Source organism: Syngnathus scovelli, chromosome 1 (assembly GCF_024217435.2).
Source record: "Syngnathus scovelli strain Florida chromosome 1, RoL_Ssco_1.2, whole genome shotgun sequence".
Lineage (NCBI taxonomy): Eukaryota > Metazoa > Chordata > Actinopteri > Syngnathiformes > Syngnathidae > Syngnathus > Syngnathus scovelli.
In genome coordinates this window covers 26,284,282-26,304,261 of record NC_090847.1, presented here as the reverse complement: position 1 = coordinate 26,304,261, position 19,980 = coordinate 26,284,282, and the positions used below count along the sequence as shown (strand labels likewise).

General features: G+C 45.8%; 1 protein-coding gene across 9 annotated transcripts in view; it reads right to left on the bottom strand.

Moving 5' to 3' along the window:
- The window catches only part of adamtsl3 (ADAMTS-like 3), an 88,223-nt gene that overhangs the window by 8,029 nt on the left and 60,214 nt on the right, over positions 1-19,980 (bottom strand). For 8 of the 9 annotated variants that reach the window (XM_049735169.2, XM_049735159.2, XM_049735179.2 and 5 more), the window contains 10 exons: positions 12,417-12,533; positions 3,446-3,573; positions 2,076-2,121; positions 1,739-1,975; positions 1,509-1,635; positions 1,347-1,421; positions 555-712; positions 371-482; positions 135-273; positions 14-64 (listed from right to left, as the gene is read on the bottom strand). In XM_049735169.2, coding sequence (XP_049591126.1) covers positions 14-64; positions 135-273; positions 371-482; positions 555-712; positions 1,347-1,421; positions 1,509-1,635; positions 1,739-1,975; positions 2,076-2,121; positions 3,446-3,573; positions 12,417-12,533 — 1,190 coding nt within the window. Of the gene's footprint in view, positions 1-13; positions 65-134; positions 274-370; positions 483-554; positions 713-1,346; positions 1,422-1,508; positions 1,636-1,738; positions 1,976-2,075; positions 2,122-3,445; positions 3,574-5,873; positions 6,633-12,416; positions 12,534-19,980 lie in introns of those variants that run through there. The other variant, XM_049735217.2, reaches the window with a different exon arrangement.

Genomic DNA, 19,980 nt, shown 5'->3' with positions numbered 1-19,980 from the left:
GGACTTTACGTACCGAGGTAGGGGGTGGTAGAGGTCATACGGCATGATCTGCTTGTAGCCGTCGCTAAAAAGACAAAAGATGTCCATTCAAGTTTCGATCCTGTGCCTTCAAAAAAGCAAATAAGAAACGCAACCTGGCCAGGCAGGGCTCCAAGTTGCACTCCTGCAGTTTGGGTTTGGGCTTGCTGTTCTCCGGGTAATAATGGCAGTATTGGTCCGCCACCACTCGGCCGCCACGGAGGTCGAAGCACTCTGCGGACGTCAGCTGGTACCCTGAGTCGAGGAAAGTAGAACTCGTTCACTACCAATGACGGCTATAGACGTCAAATAGTTATGTGTTTATTGGGATGTCAGTGAGATCACAGCTTACCGCCGCCACAAGTGACAGAGCAAGGGAAGAAGTCGGTTTCCCTCCAGCGGTGGACGATGGGCTGGTAGAATATGTACTGGGTGACGCTGTCTGGTCCACTTGCAAACTGGACCTGACGGAAGAATACGGTTCTAATTCCATCCGTGTCTGTGTAGGCTGGATAAGGTTTTGACTCCACGCTTACTTGGATGGTGAAATCAGCCCCGAGCGGCCCGGGAATTTTGAGGACTTCCTTATCGGAGAGTTTCTGGTAGTCCAAGGTGGTGTTTTCCAGTTGGTACTGGCCTGATTTATCCAAGATAAGTTGACCTTTCACCCCTTGCAGAGTTTTACTCTCCACATCTACAAAAAAAAAAGGGAAGAGAGGAGAAATAAGTCTTTGATTCGCACTACAATTGTCACAGTCTTGCATTCGGCGGACATTTTGCATCCTTGGCGAGCGGCTTTCTCTTCACGAGCCAACCGTGACCACATTTCAAACAAACAGGCACGACATGTGCTTGAAGTCGCTCCCTTGGACGTGCTGCGGCTAAGCTCTTACAGTTTTTGACCTCACTTCAACCCTGACCCAAGACGGCAACGTGGATTTCCAACAAGGACATTAAGGGCAACGAAAACATCGGCGAGCACGGGAAGGAGCGCTCGCCGACAACAGTCAACACATGGTTCCGATTTGCATGCCAAAAGGAGAATGAAAAAGCTCGCCATTGAGAAAAAAGGGGGCTTGGGAAAGAAAGCTCACGTGAAAGGAAAACATACAGAAGGTTAAACGCACGATTAGCGACTGATTCAATTTGTCTGCTGTTGACAGTTGATGGAAGCATCTGCTGCTGGCTCCAAAAGCTTTTTTTTTTTTTTTGGCACCGGATTAAAACATGTCGTTAAGGATATAAGAAATGCATTTGGGGCTATCAGGTACAAGTTTGATATCTGGCTGATTTGGATGGAAGAGCACCCTGGACCTACCAGGACTTACACAAGTGATCCGGGCCTTTTAGGATCAGACGTACTTGTCGACTCTTGAAGGGGATGACGACGACCGTGTCCTCCGCTTCACAAGAAGATGGGGGGAGCACAAGATGTATGTTAATGAAGTCATTTAACCGGTGTAACGACCAAATCTCGGCATTGGACGTACTTTTTCCAGAGGCATGCTGGGATTTGTAGTGCCCTCGCATCAGCCTGCACGAGGAGCCGTCGCCATTGCAGACGCCGCAGTTGTCCTCTTTGGCCGCGCTCCCCAACTCTAAATCGCAGCCGACAATCTAAAACACAGTGACAGGATGACGTCAATGGCACTGAATGAGTTAAAAAATGAAGACGAAGAACAAATTGTGTTCAGGCTGCTCTTTTGGTATCCTTTCCCACCTGGCACACGCCACTGATGCACATGTCTAACGACTCGGTGTAGCAACGCGTCCCGTCTAGAACCTTGGGCGCCAACTCCACCAGCAGCCCGGATTCCTTGGCTTTGCACTTGAGCGCGCACGGGTTGTTCGGGTCGTTGTACACGGGCAGCCACTCGTGGTACTGGCCCTGGAAGCGCACGTCGGCGTGGGCTGAACACTGCTGAGCCCGGAAGTCTCCGGCGTCCACCGGACAATCCTGAGTATGAGAAAACGTCATGATGCTTTCCATCGAGGGGGGAAAAAAATGATTTGCGTTACAAATACGAAGCGCCAACATACGAAGATGCCGAACTTACCACATTACCGCATGTGCGATATTTGATATTCTGCCCTTCGCAGGTCCTAGAGGAGAAGGAAGGAGGGGGGGGGGGAGAGAGCACTTGTGTGAACTGGCTTTGGCCGCTGTTGAATGATGAGGCGAACCACAATACACGGCAGTCATCTGCACCCAAAAGGCGGCGGTTAACTCCACATTTGCTCAAGACTTTTCGCTTGTGGCTAGCCGCAAGCGCGCGAGGTTCTGCGGCGAGCTGGCAAAGACATAATAGCGGCGGGTCCGTACCGTGTGAGCGTGCGTCCGGCGCAACACTGCGCCACTATAGTCAACGTAGATTTATCACACTTTCAAATCTGCTGACCTTTAATAAAACGAAGACGTTTACAAAAATAACCATTTCTCATCGATCCGTGCCAAGATAAATCTCTTAACGAGTTCAAAAGCACGGTGGCAGACGACCACGAGGGAACCAGGCCGTCGCCTTCCAGTTTTTGATGCTATACAGGACGGTTGTGGAATCTGAATTCCGGGGTTTAATTGCTAGTTGCTAATTGCTAGCGCTTACTTATTTCAAGCAGATGACGCAATCATCACTTTATCGACACACTGCACAATCGTAAGCCCCAACCCAATTCCACCTAGTGGTAGCGTTTGGTAGGAAAGAGTCCCAAAACGACATGGCGAAGCTAACTCAGCTAGCCTCCCATTTTGTTCCACTTGCTAATGGAGCAAGGCGATCCAGCTGGCTCCGTTGGTGGTTTTGGGTGGGTGATACATGCTGGGAAGTGTAAAGTAGCAAAATGCAATGAAGTCACGCCGTGGCTACTACCCAGTCTGTAAACGTGACGTTGCTAGAAAACCTACGAGTCCTTTTGTCCTCACTTGTTGTCCTTGGTTCCGCAAGTCCTTTGCTAAAGACCCCAAGCTTCGATTTGACTTTGGAATAGTCATCCATTTTCATTCCTCTTGTCAGGAATGAACTCGGGCCCGCCTCTTTGGATGTCTGGATAGTTTTAGTAGCTGGTTGAGCAGCATTTCGGGAACTCTGCTCGCAGACTATGCTAGGTTGACTCACACTATTAGGCCAATTGTCTGGGTTTATTTGGCGGAACGACTGGGAGCAGCAGAGAGAGGCCGACCAGATTGAATTTTAAAGCCAAATGATGGCAGTTTAATAGAAAGCAGCCGCACTGCAGGCGGGAGGGAGGCTTTCTCTTTCAAAAAGTCCAAATGAGTCTGGAGAACGTTTGAACGCACGCTTACAAATTGGCCACGAGATGTTTCCATTTATCTAAAGGTCAACGAGGTTTTCCATTTTCTAAATACGGCTCGTGCGATCCGGGCCTCTCTCGAGCGTTTGCCATTCGTGACGACTAAAAATAGACTTACTTGGAACTGAGGCATCGTCGGAGGGAATACGACGCTCCTCCTCCGCAGGTACGGGAACATTCGCTCCACGAGCCCCAGGCGTCCCACAGAGTGTCTCGGTCTTCTTCGGAACGGGCCGTGCGAGAGCTCTGCGTGTCGAGAAAGCATCGTGAGATCAAACATTCTGCTTCACTTCAGGCCCGACGTGCGCTCCCTGCTTTCGATGGCGTGCTGCCGCCAGATTTGGCAACACGGCTCGGAATATTTCCCCGGCGTCCAAAGTCAATATTATGAGAAGATGAATTTTTGTGACTCTGAGGACAACGTGCGTCTCAAATGGCGAGTGACAGCCAGAAAAAAACATGATCCTCCCCATCTATCCATCCATCATGCCCCCCCTCGACCCCCTAGTGGTGGGGGCACGGGGGCGGGGCTTGATTTTCTGGTGATTTAATAGGACAGATTCATTAAGCTGTAAAACAATGTGTTTATTTTGAAAAGGTCGGCATGGTCATGTGATAGGCATCACCTCCGTCTGACTGCGTGCGTGTTATGTTGACGACGCCGTCGGCGGTGCGTGGAATGACGCCCGAGGGTGAGAAGCGAGGCAGGCTAAGCTGGCATTCATCAAAATAAGCTGGCGCTCCCGACAGGCCGGAGACCCTGTGTTGCCTCTTTTTCACACATCAAAAAAAAAAATACTAGAAGAAACGCTGGGACAAATCATCCAACCACCCGTGGTAGTGGGAATGTGTCTGAAAAGACTTGAGCTGCAAACGCATTCAATCAAATAATCTGCCATTCAATGGAGGATTTAAACTGGTGAAGAAATGCAAAGGGAGGGAAACAAAAAAGACCTTCGTATCATTTCACGCAGTAGCTGAAACACAAAGACGGTATTTTGCATTTACATTTATCCCCCCACAGCTAACTGAAAACACCTCCCAAGTCAGAAAAAAAAAAAAAAAAACTCGAGCTGAGTGATCATTCAAAGCCATAGGTGTCAAACCCAAGGCCCGAGGGCCAGATACGGCCCACCACATCATTTTCTGTGGCCCGCAAAGACAAATTTTGCATCAACTTTGTGTCGTTAATAAAATTACAAATTGTCTTCACTTTAAAAATATTAAAATATTGCTTGCAATTTGTCTTTTTAAACTATTTGAACAGTTTTTACCAGTCTCTCATTTCAATCTAGTTATTCGTCAGTTTGTTTTGTATATATATATATATATATATATATATATATATATATATATATATATATATATATATATATATATATATATATATATATATATATTATATCGAAGACGTTGACAATCATAATCGCCCTCCGAGGGAAACTAGAAGAAGCAAAAGAGGAAAATATGTCGACCATCCCAAAAAGTTTTTTTACGTACTTTGTCCTGCTCAGTCAACAAAAACAACAATAGATTCCAAATTCTAATCCACCTGAGACCTTCCACTGCATTCAAGATCATTTTTATATTTAAGTTGAGACACAGTAGCAAAAAGAGAGCACATGGAACCAGCGTTCATCTTATTGCGTGTAGTGAATGTAAACGGCGGCCGGAGCCAAAGAGGATGGCAGCCGCCAACGCGGCCAACGCAGACCGCAGCCAACGCAACGGCGCTACTTTTAACTTTGTGTGCTAGCCAACTCCTCTCAATGTTTGGATCCACAGTAAATAAACAGACTTTGTCGGGCAGCCTCTTAATTCTCCTCCTTTTGAAAGGCAATCAGAGAATTTTGCAGTCAGCTGGCGAGCCAAGAGAACCGGAGGCCCGACAAGGCTGGTGGAGAGACGAGAGGACAAGAAGGATGGAGGACGGAGAATTGGCTCGCGGCTCCGCTATTGTTCTCGGTGAAAGCGGGATAATAGAAGCTCCTGCGAGGATTGGAAGCTAATAATCAAACGGCTCGCGTGTCCGCTTGGCGGCTATCTAATCCGTCGGAGCAGCATTGGGGACACGCTGAGCTCGTTTGCATGGCGGATGGGAAAAGCAGAAAGGCGGCCCGTGTACTCAATCAAGCGGAACGGCGGAAATGAGCGAAAGCGCCGATGCTCGCTGATGGACAGAGTCAATGCGAGTCACCTGTCAGCACCGTGAGGACATTTTCCTGGACGGGTGGAAGGGAAACCCGACTCGTACACACACACACACACTGGATTGGCCTTGTCAGGTTGGCAAGACATTCGATAGGTGCACATCTGCTCAATCCCTTGTCTTGTGCATCGTTGCATCCTAACTAAAAAAAACGGGATGGGAGGGGTTGACCTCAAGGGAAGGAAAGGGACACTTTTCAGTCGCTGCAGTAAAGTCGAAAGAACATCCAGGCGTGACCAGGCGCCGCTCTGGAGTGCCAAGCCGCATAGTAAACAACATTTAAGGATGCAAATGCAGATGTGGTGAAGACGAGAAGAAAAGAGAGATGTTACAGTACCATGATGAGAATCGCCGTGAGAAGCAGTTTGCAAGAAGGTTCCATGAAGCCTGACCAAGCCGTCGGTGCTCCTCTTTGGGTTAATCTAAACGTCTGGTCCGCCTGGAGCCTTCGTTCTGCGCCGAGGGTCCTTAGTAGTAACTTGGAGTCGGGGAAGGGAGGGAGGGAGGGAGGGATGGTGGGAGGGAGGGAGGAGTGTATATTTGTATGTGCAATGTGAGGAGTGGGGGGAGGCCTCAAGTCTGGCACAGGAGCCAATCAATAAATGGGCTTCACTCAAGCGTGCAAGGAGTTGGAGGGCAGCTGCAAGTTCACACGTTTGCGTCCATTAGGATGTCCGACGGACTTTGTTCTTCTCGATGCTCACGTAAGGTCTCCTCTTCGCTCGCTCGTCCCGTTTTGCTTCTGGACAGGCCCACCGAGTTTTTATTGAGAATGTCGCCCCCCAAAAAATACATAGTTAAAAAAAAAAAGGTTGCGACTGCGAACGAGCGCCATGTAAATCTTCTCGCAAAAAGCGGTCAGGAGTGACGTCGCCTTTCATAACATCTGGCATTTTAGGCCCAGAGCATGTGGAGTGGAGGTAGGGAGCCAACCAGGTGGATGGACAATTCTGGGGGAAAAACAAGCAGCTGGATGGACGGCTTTTGGCATAAACCGAAAAACTTTCCACTTTCTGCAATGGCACGAAACAAAAAAACAAAAAATCTAGTGCCAGCCGGTGATCAAACCAAATCTCGCACCACAAATGGACATCCACTTGACCCCATTGCGGGCGGCGCCAAGGGGAAAGAGCCTTTCCACAATCCCGATGTTTGCTTTCAGAAGAAATCCTTCTCACATTTGCAAGTGCAAAAGTACAGAAAATAAACCGCCGAATTTGGCTTGACGACGAGCGCTGCCGGAGAAGGAAATGAATGCGTTTTGATTGACAAGCCACTGGACCACAACATTGCTGGAGGTGTTTCGGACTTTAAGCAATAAAGTCGTGAAGGTTAATCATGTTGAGTATCGCCTTCTCACGCAAGACTTCCCGAGCATTAGAATTTTACCAATGTTGTTACCACGGCAACCCCAGATCACCTGCTTCACTGGTTGGCGTGGCCCCTCGTAATATTTCTCAACTAAAAAAGGGCACATTTATGTAGTTCTCTACGCTCTAGGCATGATTTACATCAAAGTTATTGTTAAAACAGCTTTCTGGGCGACTGCCTTCAAATGTTTTACCAGGATAGATTTTTTTTTTTTTTTTTTTTAAACGACCTGCAGCTGAATCGCGACCACATTTCCCAATGCTTGTCCAAAGCCGGCGATCGGAATAGAGATGTAATTCCCCAGCGCCGCTCCAAGTTAAGACAGATGGAAGGTGAACGACTAAACTGCAGTTTTATCGAGTTCTTTGAAGTACACCTAATAAAATTGTGTCTTTTTTTTTGTTACTTGTTTGAACTCACCGCAATTTTTAGCTACCGGTTTTATTTTTGAGGATTAGGGTAAAGTCGATTCAAGTGAGCCATAATCCCAATTTGCTCACCGCATTTTATTTCTCACTGAAGAAATTGTTAGCACCAAAAGAGACGTCGAGCCACGGTTTCAATTTTCATCCTGAAAAACGGAGTCGCGTCGCTTACATGTGTTTTTCATTGCTGGCGATGTATTAGGTGTTGTCGTTGGCTCGGGAACAAGCGGAGAAAGCGATAGTCATGTGATGAAGGTGCTCAAAGTGAGGTTTGAACCCGTTTGGAGCGTCCTCTGCTATCGATTTGCGCTTCGGTTGGATAATGATGCAATAACAAGGAGCGCGAGGCGGCACTTGAGTTCCACGTCGTGACCCGCGTCTGACCTATAAACGGCAACGATTAAAGGAGGGGAGGGAGGAAAAAAAAAAATCTCAAGCGCAACCCATAAATTTCTCTTTTGATATCCGCGCAATTAAAGTTTCAACAAGGCATGTATCAAACAATCCCTCCACCTGTCATGAAGGCTCTTGTGTGGATTCCAGCAAAGTTCAAATATGAATGAAGCATAAAATGGAGGAGAAAAAAAAATACATTAACCTCAGTTGCTCCTGAACTCGGTTTGAATATGTCAACGGGACAAATCTGAATTTGATAAATGAGGTTGCGGTTTTGACCACGATCTCCACAAATGCCAGAGAAGCTTGAAATTGAACAAACTTGTCAATACAAATTTTTCGAACAGTGACAAATTTCTTTGAGCACAATCAAGCTTGTTCTCGCTCCAACATTTTCTGTCCGGTTCACACTGGTCCGCTTAACGGAGCAAGACAAAAAGTGTCGGCATGACTCACCAGCATCCCGTTCGATTAAACCTCTCAAACAGCTTCTCCGCAAACTCCCAGCTGCCTAAATACGCTACCGTGATGAGAGCTTAATCGCTGCTCGGCCTGTAAATACCGCGAAGAGGCGAGAAAAGGCAAACAAGGTCGTCATTTTAAACACTTTCTTGTCAGTGCGGTTGCATTCAGCTCAGCAGTGACACCTAGTGGCTACGATTAAAAGCATCAGTAGCACACCCAACCAGCAGTCAAGTCTTAATTAACCGTTGTGAGGCACCTCGACGTCGCCCCCTTGTGAGGAGGAGCCGCCCTTCACTTCCTTGTCATTATCCCAAGTGAGGTCGCTGAGAATTTTCGGAGGAATGCTGTCGGTTTGCTTGTGGTCCAACCTGGAAAACCCCAGGCGCCGCAAATAATTGCCCAACAATTTGTAGTCCAAACAAACCCTTCCTTATCGCAATTACTGCAAGGAATGCGAGCAGGGAGGGGAGGGGGGGGGGGTCGGTGATAACTCGTCTGATTTCGGCACAATCACGCCGATCAATTGATCGATGGCCGCGAATCCGATCAGATATCTTTGCGTTTGAAATCATCAATCACAGGCCCGTGCGGCTTCCCAACAGAATGTTTTCATGAGGGAGATCCTCGTTGCGTGCAATCGCCCATAAATTTGGAGGCTTCGCCGGGTCGCCTCATTTTGTGATTTGGGGATGGAAGGAATAGTTGAGGAGGCGGGAAAACACATGTTGCAACAGGAAGCATATTCCCTCAAGAAGAAATCCTTTTCCAACCCTTGACTTGTTCTGTAAACACCTCGCAAGTTCATCCATCTTTCGAGGAGACCTGCTTCGTTTAATCAGGTGAACCCAATCAAATTTTTGAATTTGGAATTTTTTGACTTGAGTCAACCTGTCATTCATTTTCTTCTCTTTCAGATCCATTTGAAAACTTCTTTCCATCTGGTTCTCGGGCTTCTTCTGTCGTCTGCATTTTCTCTTCTAACATACCGTCCTTGGGTTCTTCTCATCAGTCTTGCTTCTTGGATTCCCTTCCCTTGAACTTGGGTTACCTTCACTGCTGCATTTGTTTCTGACTCTGCCCTTTCGAGTCACTGCGGACATCCATCAGCATCAATTTCATAACATCTAGCTACTTTTCTTTTCTTTTGCTTTCCCGAGTAGTGCCGCTTCTGTAATACATCACGGCCGGTCCAAGCACTTTACATTTTACTCTACCGGGACTCTTGTTACATATCCCGTCCAAGCCCCGCCTCTTTTTTTTTTTTTTTATGTCTCCAGGGCTGACTACTTTCCATCAACACAAAGAGACTTAAAATATTCATCAAAGGCTTATCTCAATGTTCTCGAAATGTTTGGTCCAAGTGTGCCTTGTCTTCCAAGCGCTGTTCACTTTGCAGCTTGGCAAGCGTTGTCAAGGTTATCGCTCCCATTTTCTCGCCGGGTTCCAGCATATTCAAAAGTGTGTGTGTGTGTGTGTGTAGCTGCAGGTGTGCGTTTGCAGCGGTTGGACGGACCCAACAGGGACGCCAGCACGCTCTGGCCGCCAAGACCATAACCTTCTGTCGATATGTTAGCCGCACGCAACCATGTGCAAGTTCACACCAGGCGGAAACAATTGCGTCACGAGTGTAATTTCATGTTGCTGGTCACATGACTACACGCAACCAGGCAGAATTCATTTTAGACTCCTCAAATACTAACCCGAACCCTCCTCGTCATCTCTCGGGATTTGCAAACGACTTAATTCTCACCAACCGAGCCATTAGAACCCACATGAAAGCGATGGACACGTTGCCCAGCGGTTGGTTAACCGAAACGCCGCTCCGCATGGGTGGCGGGAGATCTTTCAGCGGCAGGTAATTACGGGCAGGTTAAAACGGTTACTTACACGGAGTGCTGTTTTTGTGCTTCTTCACTTTAATAAACGTGGTTAAATAATAAACAAAAATTTTGCAAATAATAAAGAAATAGCCTTCACTTTAATAAACGTGATTAAATAATAAATAGTCTTCACTTTAATAAACGTGATTAAATAATAAACAAAAATTTTGCAAATAATAAATAAAGAAATAGTCTTCACTTTAATAAACGTGATTAAATAATAAACTAAATTTAACAATAAATAAATAAATAATCTTCACTTTAATAAACGTGAATAAATAATAAACTAAATTTAACAATAAATAAATAAATGGACGAATAAATAAAAAAATAAAATAAAAGTTTCTTAAAGTGCTACACAGATAAATAAATAAAAGTTTTATTACACAGAAATATATCATCATCAATAAATCATCTTCACTTTAATAAACATGATTAAATAATAAACTAAATTTAACAATAAAAAAATAAATGGACGGAAAAAAAAGTTTCTTAAAGTGCTACGCAGATAAATAAATAAAAAGTTTTTTTTTAAAGTGCTACACAGAAATGGCTTGGTCGTGTTTTGTTTTGTTTTTTTAAACAGCACTTATGTTTGAAAGGCCGGCAAGGTGTTTTGGGAATTCCCTTTCAGGACAACATGTTTGTCTTCCCAACGCAACAAACGAGGAGGCGCTTAACAGTAACAATCAGCTCCTTTTGGAGTCCGTCGGAGTGTGCGGTGCCAAGGTAGCGCCAAGGACATCCAAGAATCCTTGGATCGGACTTTTTCTTTCCACAGTTGTACAAGCATATCTGTTTATGGAATATAAACATTGGTGCAATCTGATATGTAAACAATGTCATGCAAATTACTGGCAAATGTGTGCGTTGCTTGATATGGTGAAGAGGTGCAGAAATTGTTTTTTTTGGGGGGGAGGACAGGTGACAAAGCCGAATCTGCCTTTGGTTTCTAATTTTTTGCACCACAGTCAAAATGACAAGTGAGCGAACTCCACTGAAAAGGAGATCAGATGTATCCAAATATGCAGGCAACAGTAGCTGGCTGCACACAAGCCCACTTTGTCATGCGGCGAGGCCTCGTACCTCAACAGCATAACTTTGGTACCCAGAGTGCAACAGCGCAAGACCACATCATGGTCGCCAGGAATTTACTGAGAGTGAATGTTGACGGAACAAACAGACGGGCGGGATGACAGAAAGCTCCCGCGAGCCAACGCCACGTGGCTTGCTCGACACCGCACTCGCTGCTCGGGAGCTTCTGTCCAAACAGCATCTTGTAAATATACACGGCTAAGTCAAAGCAAACATGTCAGGGAAGGCAAATATGGGCTGGTTCCCCAAAGAAGCATTTTGTGCTTGGAATGGCATCGTTTTGCACTTTGCAAATAATCACCCGTCCTTGTTGCAGACGTTCAAGTTTGATTTATTCATGCCAAGATTCATTTGGCCGTAAGCAGTATGGAAATTGGATAGATGTGTGAGCGAGTCAAGTGTTTATTTTATATAGAGACAATAAACGGTTGGGGGTACATAGAAGCACATCCATGACGGAGCTTCCATGCTGTTCCGTCAGCATAGCCTTAAGTGTCCAACAAATAAGACTCGAAACAAGCCCACACGAAACGAGAGGTCACCTCAGAAGAAGAAGAAAAAGTCAAGAAAAAGAAAAAAAAGAAAAGAAAAGAAAAAGGCAAGAATGAGAAAAACTGAAAAAGAAAAAAAGGAAGACATTTATTTAAATTTATTTATTTATTTATTTATTTAACTCATTTTGAATTTGAAGAACAGGAGCAAATGGCCTGGCAAAAATTCCTCTCAGTGGATCAAGATGGAATTATCTCCTAATCCTCACACTGACTCATTCGAGTCAGCCAACATCTCAGTCACCAGACCCCCACTTAGATGAACTATTTGTCTATAACTGCTATTCGTGTTTTATGCTCATTTACGGTTGAGTCCGCTGAAGTATATTCGAACACGGTTGCCGGGAAAACCAGATGCAAGCAAAGGTGTCGCGCTCCTCCCGAGGGGACGAGGTCAACAATGTCAGCCTCCATGCGGCCTACAGAAGTCAAAGCGAATACTCATCGGAGGCCGCCGTCCGCCTCCCGGAGCGCTCGCTAATTAAGCCGCGTTTATCTTGGCCGCGAATCAAGCTCAATATTGAACCGAGATCCAACATGGACCATGGAGTCCGAGACCAAGCGAGCGCTGAGAGGAGTCGCAAATATGGCTCCGGGGAGTCTGCGGCCTCCGAACAAGCCTTTGGTGACATCACTCATCCGCTTTTCGTGTCGTCGGCCTCCAAGCCCGCAATTTGTGGAATTAAAAATGGCTTACCGGATCTTCGGGTTTTTGGCTGGTGTCGTGGAGAGGCTCTTCTGAGAAATGGTCTCGACGAATTAGGGCGAACTCTCGGATGAACACCGCGTCGCCGTTGTTAGCCCACACGCCAACCTGGAAGCGAGAAATTCATCAATGTAAAGGCAAAGACTGGAATGATCCATTTCACTCCGCAGGTTAATCATTTGCATCGTAGGAAAACTTCTATTTTTGCTCGGAGTCCTCGACAGGCTGAATGTGGGGGAAGGATGTGATGTCATCGGACATGAGCAAGCATCCCGGCTCGTGTGGCGGCGACAGGCGGGAGGAATGTTGGACAGGGCCCATTAGCAACGCGGCAGGACCCGCATTCTCAAGGATTCACACATCGGGGGGCCCACAGCTGCTCTCCGCAGCTCGTAAACACCCGCCAATGACACGGTTCGACTACCTCCGCCGAGTTGGACTTAGTTAGCAAGCAGAAGTGATGACGTGGATGGCAACGTGAATAAAAGTGCCAATATTTGTTTGTATCTGCCCAGCCATTGGCTTCAAACTAAAACAAAGCATTTTCAAAAACTAATTTTAAAACTATAATAATAAAAAAAAAGTCCAAGTGGAAATAAAATGAACTAATTATTTGCTAGCCCAGGATCTTCAACGTCTATTCCCGTCAATGGCAGCGAATGAGTTAAAACCTGTCCGAAAGCACATATTTTTCCAACCTTAGAAGTTCCCCAGTGGTACACAAATTGCGTCAATGAGGCCTTCTGTGAAAAAAAAAAAACCTCTCCTAAGTAGGGTGGATCAAATTTGGTTGGGATGAATGTACGATTTTTTTTTTTTTTTCCCGTGGCCACCAGCAAAATGACTCAACATTGGAGTCAAGCCAGTCAGATACGAAAACCACACAAATCCACTTTATACATGTGAGAAAAGCTCCGAACGTGGCTCCACTGCTTATTTCTCAAGTGGTCTCAAGTGCTTTCAAGACCCCCACGCAACATTGAATGCGATGGGAAATACAAATGGCCGACACGAGAGAGGCTTTATCAAAATACGAGCGCAACACGAGAACCTTCAGCTTCGCACCCGAGCGAGCGTGTCGTCCCTGCCCACCGGTGTTTAACGATTCAAACTAAACAGCCACTGGAGAACGGACGGCGGTTCCGTGATGACATCACAGCTCTTGCGACGTCAATTTGTGTGACAAAGGTCAAGTGAAGAAGCTGACAAGGTCAACGACTCATTTTGATGAAGTCTCGTGCAGGGAGGCCGAAAGCGAACATCGGCTTTACGTTATTTCATTGACATTGCGCCAGAAAGCGAGCATGCTAGCAGAGAGCAAAAATCTGGATTTGTGTTCCAAGCAGGCTCACGTCCAACGTTTGAATAAGGACAGGCCGTTTTTTTTTCGAAGACTGGCTCCTGTCTGAATGAAATTGAAGAGGAAAAGATCTTTTTTGCTAATCTGGGATTTCTGCAAGTATTCACTTAACACATTTTGGAAGAGGAAACATTGCGGCCTTCTTTTCCTCTCCCTCGCTGCTCATCTCGTCAGAGGAAATAAAAAGAAGCTTTTTCTCTCGTACGCCATATTGGAATCTATTTTTCCACTCTTGATGATGAAACCTTGGGATTAAGAACTTCCTTGTGGCTATTTTGTAATTTTGCAACAGATAAGACGACGAAAAGCCAAGAGAGTTCTGGCTTACTTCCTGGTTCCAATTTTCCCTATTCGCCACGAGAAAGCGAAGGAGCACTTTCATCACGTTCTCCGCCTCCTGATGGATTGTTTAATTATCTTACAAATCTTCTTCAAAACCTTCTCAGCCCATCTGCCAGATTCCTTTCAACCTCTCCGTCTCTTGAGGCTCGTCTGTCGGCCCAACACGGATTCTTTATAAAGCTCCTCCGACGCGTCCAACTTTGCGGGAAGGGCTCGAGAACGACTGCGACGATCCATTCTTCAACCTTGATCAAACACCTTCGGGATGAAAACCCGGGGCAAGCGTGAGGTGATTGTTGCAGCAGCTGTCGCCTCAAAGAAGCATCATAAAGAATATTAGCGTAAAAAGTTTGTGCGCGGGGGGTAAAAGGCAACTGGAGAACTCATCTTACGAATGTTACAGCATCCATCATTTTTTATGATGGTTGTCGGCGGCCATTTTTTTTTTCTTTTTCAACTATCTGCCGGCGTTCGGGACCGCAAACTATCGGCTTGTAACACAAACAGGGGAGCGAATACGATAATGTTCATACCGGCTGTGTCGTCTCTGCTGTAAATCGCGCTTCATCACCAAAAAAAAAAAAAAAAAAAGGCGACGTGAACATTTGACTAAAGAGTGTAACATAAGCAAATCGCATAATTCCTTTTGAGATTCAGCCCACCTGCCCACCACGTGTGCGGGCGCCAAATTGCTCCGAACTGATTATGTGGTGGGACAACACAAACAGACCTGCGAAATCCACGCCGGAGGCCTTTAGAAGCCATTAACGTAGCCGGGCAGAATGTCACACGACCAAAATAGATTCAGCAGTAAACTTCACGTCCCGCTCGGTAATAGCCGGGTCTTATATTTAATGTGGAGCTTTTTAATGAGGCCCTCAAAACAGCTCTTTGACAGCTCACAAAACAGCAGCAGCAAAAGTTTGCAACCGCCCAATCGCAAAGCTAAAATTTGCACAGCGACAGAGGAAGGGTTCATAGGATCGGGCGTCGCGGAGGAAATTGACACCTTTGGCCCTTTGGTGCTTCAAGTGCATATCAGCGGCAGGAAGTCATGACAGGCCCGCGTTGGTTCCCACGGTGATGTCAGGGACGGCACCGTCGCTTGTCATTTCCTGAAAGGACGTCTAGTCAAAGGCGGGAGCCTCGCTCGGGTCGACTAAAGTTATTAAAACGCATCCAGTTAATCACGTCTATAGTCGTTAATGGTACCGAATGAGTTAAAGAGGAAAATTCACAGATGTTGCTTGTATTTCTTTCGCTCATTTGCATTGGCTTGGCTTTGTTGACGTTCTCCCGAGCTTCAAAAGGAGGCAGCTGGAAGGCTTCGTTCGGACTTTTTGCTATGACATCCACCCAAAATGCATGCTCCATCACACCCACTTAATCCGAAAAAAAAAAAAAAAAAGCCACTTGTTTTTCTGACTACTGACTCTCGCCGTGATTGATGGCCTTGGCTCGGCATTTAGCGGATTGCGGCATGTAACGCAGGCGGGAGATTATGTAAGGATGTGAAACTCAAGCGAGCCAGGGTGGACAATCCTGAGTTTGTTTCCCCCAAATCATCCATCTTTTCGCTCCTCTGCCGAAATCTCCTCTGTCCTCGGGTCCAAAAGCAGATTAACCAATTTATCATTCCGCTTTCACGCCAAGCGAAAGCTTCAGAAGCTTATTCATTTAAATATAGGCGGGCAGAGATGAAGGACTCTGCGGAGACCAAAAACGTCCAATTAAATCAAAATCGGGTCGAGCCAATTGGCGCCGATGATGCAACAATTTGCATCGGTTACTTCGTATTGAGCAATAAATGCTACAAATCATTTCCATTTAAAAACTCCATGTTTTGAACGAGTCGAAAAGATTTCCACGGAGAGGGGAGGCTGATTTTGAAGCTGTTGGGGGAAAAAAAAAAAAAAAAAAAATCAAGTGTGAAAGTGTGTTTATGGTTTTCAGGCCAGTCCATCACATTAACATTGGAAGCATTCACACGATTAAATTTTGGCAAGTGAGCAAAACTCTGTGCTGCAGTTTAATAGATGCAATTGACTTACTCGCCTGGCTGTGGCTGCATTAAATAACCACAATCGCTGGCTATAAGCACTAATGAAGCAAGGTGTGGTTGGAAGCCGCTGAGCTCAAGACCACACAGCGGCGACAAAGATTGATGATGTTGCAGCATACGAAAACCACAACAAGAAAACAGCAGCCCATTCAAAGTCAGAGCTTTATTCGTAACCGCACGCTGGAAACATCTTAAGTTTCAATTTAATCAACGTGTCTGAAGACATCAAGAGATAAGTAGGAGTTACTCCGCAGGTTCGTACTGACCTGAGAGATAACGCTAATAAAATTCCTCTTAAAAAAAAAAAAAAAAAAAAAATGCCTTGAAGGAGGCATTTCTGGAGCAAAGTCAGTCATTTTTCAATGATCTTATCACTTGAGCTGTAACAGTAACAGCATGTGAGGGAAAACACCATTCCGTACAGTACCATTCCCCAAACGAGAAATTCTGGTCAATGGATTTATTTCGCTCAATTTCACTTGTGCCATCACAACGCGAGTCATTGCAGGATTAATCATGGCAGTTCCCCTTCTACCTACGCAATCTGCCCACGCCAGACCTCCCAGTAGACCGATGCCTGAATAGCTGTTTTCTCTGAAATACACAAAGAACAAAACTGGCAAGCATTTGGCCCAAATCACGACCACATTCAATGAAGGAAATGAAACCTCAGCGCCGTAAAGCAAGAACCATTAAGTATAAAATGCGATCTGTGAAGATTCCCGTACCAGTGCGTTGGGGCCAAGAAGTTTGTACTGTTGAGTTTTCCTGAACTTTTTTGCCAGCAGCAACATTCGCTTCGTCTGCATCCACTGCCGAACTCCAATTGTGGAGCAAAACGTGTCCAGAACTTTTTACCAGTCAGCTGCTGTTCCTCGTATGATAACAGGCAAAGGTCGATGGTCCATTATCGAGATCACAGACGCTTTGGTTTTTCTCACCGGTCCAATGGTGTAAATAGGTCCAAGAATCGTCTTGTCAGTGTTACTCCCACAAGGTACAATTAGCTCGGACGACATCATTGAAAGGTACCCTACGAAGGGAGAGACCTGCTTTCAAGAAGACATTAAAGGTTGAGTTAAAAGACATTCCGAAAACGTGTCTGGGGCGTCGGTGTAGTCGATTTGAGGATTACCAGTACGTTGACTAATCATTCCCTGTCATTCTCGTGCTATGGCTGGCAACAAGGAGCGTTAGCATAAATTATAGCACTGACATCTGGAGCACAGCCGGCCTTTAAATTAAGAAGATCGAAGGTAACAAAACTGCCTGGTGCTGCTTATGATTCTCGGGAGCCAGCTGCTTTTGTTGACTTTGGTATTCTTCTTCTAAACACGTGGCTAAAGAGACAAGCTAGCGTTAGCTCAAAGCCAACATGTTGGGAGAAGCTAGAGGAACCACAAGAAAGAAATTTGTCAGGGTTGTTTAGCCTGGCAAAGCGGCTCATGTTCTGAACATGGTGGCTGATTAGGTGCTACTGAAATATTACAAAATGTATCAATTTATATTATATATAAAAGAAGGGTGCAAGGGGGGGGGGTGTCAAGGCTAGCTAAATAATTGGATTTGGCTCAGTTTAACCATGCGAGTGTGCTCAGCAATAAGGCTGTGTTTGTACAGCTGGAGCGCATGCCCAGGGTCATCTCAGTGGGGAGCAGAGTTTGGCAACGCTTGGGCATAGCTACAGAACAAGCGTGCTGAAGAATCCCTGGCTTCTGTCCTAACCCTGTCCTTCCCCTTTCAAAAAACAAGCAGGTTAAACTCACTAAAAGTCTTGAGCTGCTTAAGCTATACAGAAAACAAAGTCTTTAAACCAAGACACAACAAGGCGATGACTAGCCGAGCGGCTTAGAGGGTCAGCGAAATGGTATTGACTGGGCATATCCAAAAAAACATCCAGAGGAAGTTGTCCCTCAAATATAAGATTGATTTTGGAACAGTGCTGATAACACAGAACAAGGAACTGAATACCATTACACCTAACATTCCCAAAGACTGTCAGGAATCTTCCCTAAATACCCCGAGACATTTCAGACGCTAACCTGTAATCGTAGTAATGAGTAGAACAGCCAAAACAAGCTTGCAAAATGTACATACTCAGTTCAGATATTCACGCTCGGACTTGCTCTGGCATCTCGGGTTCCGACCTGATAGCCCCCCCACCCCCCAAATTGTTTCTGCCATCAAAAGCCTTACAATGCTGTTCAGTGAGGCCTTAGTTGTCGCGTCGAACAGATGGCAACGCATTCTGTGGGGTTGGGAACTTTCCAGACTTGACACAAAGATCCGAAGGGTATACAGTATGTCAAGTCAAGAGGTGACGAGATGGAGCGTACCAAGATGGTAAATACTGTTCTTTCCTGTAAATCCAGAAACTATCAACAAAAAGGGCACTGTTGTGATCTGAAAACCATGACCGGTCTCTCAAGTTCCCATCAAGAACAACCAGAACCTTGAGACCTCAGTCCTGTTAGGTGAATCGGAGACAGGTCATTGCCGGACACTTTGGCTCTTCTTCAAGAACTTTGCGTCGGAACCAGACAGATTAAAAGCAGCTACAGAGCAACAAGAAGCAGAAGTCCCAACTAATCTCAATAAAAGCTCTGACAAGGTAACCCTGTTAGATCCTACTTATCCCACCCTACCATGGTCTGGATTTATTTTATTAGGTGTGATTGGACAGTATGTTTGGGAGTTTTAGAGTTGATTGTGGGCGCCAAAGAGGCCACTGTGTTTGTGTTTTATGGTTCTGCTTTTCAGTTCATCGTGCTCATGGTTTATGAGGGCAGTTTCAGTGGAGGGTGGAACCCATCCGACCGAAGAAAGATCAATCCTGTTCTCGTCCAATGACATGGATTGTCCAAGATGACAGAAACACAGAAGGCCTTTCAAATAGGGAGAATTATGACAACAGCTGGGTGTGCCTGAAACTGATGAGACACAAGTGCTGGATCTGCCCCGATTCTCTTGCGTCATCCAGATAAACTCGGGCATGCGGGTTCACTGAGGGTCCACGAGTAAAACTCACAACCTTTAATAAATATTGAACCTAACAATCTGGCAACGGGATGCCCAAAAAATACCTCTCTATCCTTTTCCCTCAAAAAGTGGAAATCATTTTAACCTCAGTGACCCTCCCACTCCTCTGCAGGGCCAGCAAAAGAAGCGGCGGTCATCCATTTGGAGAGTCCAACCAGTGAGGCGCAGGAAACCAGAAATCGATTAGTTCCAGGAAAAGGGAGAGGCTGAGTATGATGACATGAAAGCAGGATTTACGACAAAACTACATCTGTGCGCTGCTAGTGTCATACGCTTCAAGACATCCATAAAACTAGACAATTAATGGAAAATACAGATATAGAAGACAAGCTCGGAGTTAAGATTTGGGGCATGTCAGCGCGAGAATATCGCGAGGGTCCATCAATCTGTGCGGGAAAACGTCATCTTTTCCTTGATTTAAACAAATGCGCTCTCACTTTTTCAGTGTCACATGATTGCGGCGAGTACAGAACGTCGCCCGTTTGCTGCGTAAAGCGCCAGCTCGGTGTCGTAAAGTAGCCACAAATTAGCCACAGCTATTTCAAGCTAGCAAATGTTGTGATATTAACGAGCGGTTAAGGATTATTCATTACCGAGCTACCGCATTCGCTGGCGTGGGTGAAAAAGCAATAAATACTTCAACCGTTGCGCAAAAAAAAAAAAAAATAGCCTAATTTATTTACGTGTGGCTAGCTGCCAGGATTTTGTGGCTAATTAGCATGCGTTGGAGAAGACTTTCAATTACATGAAGC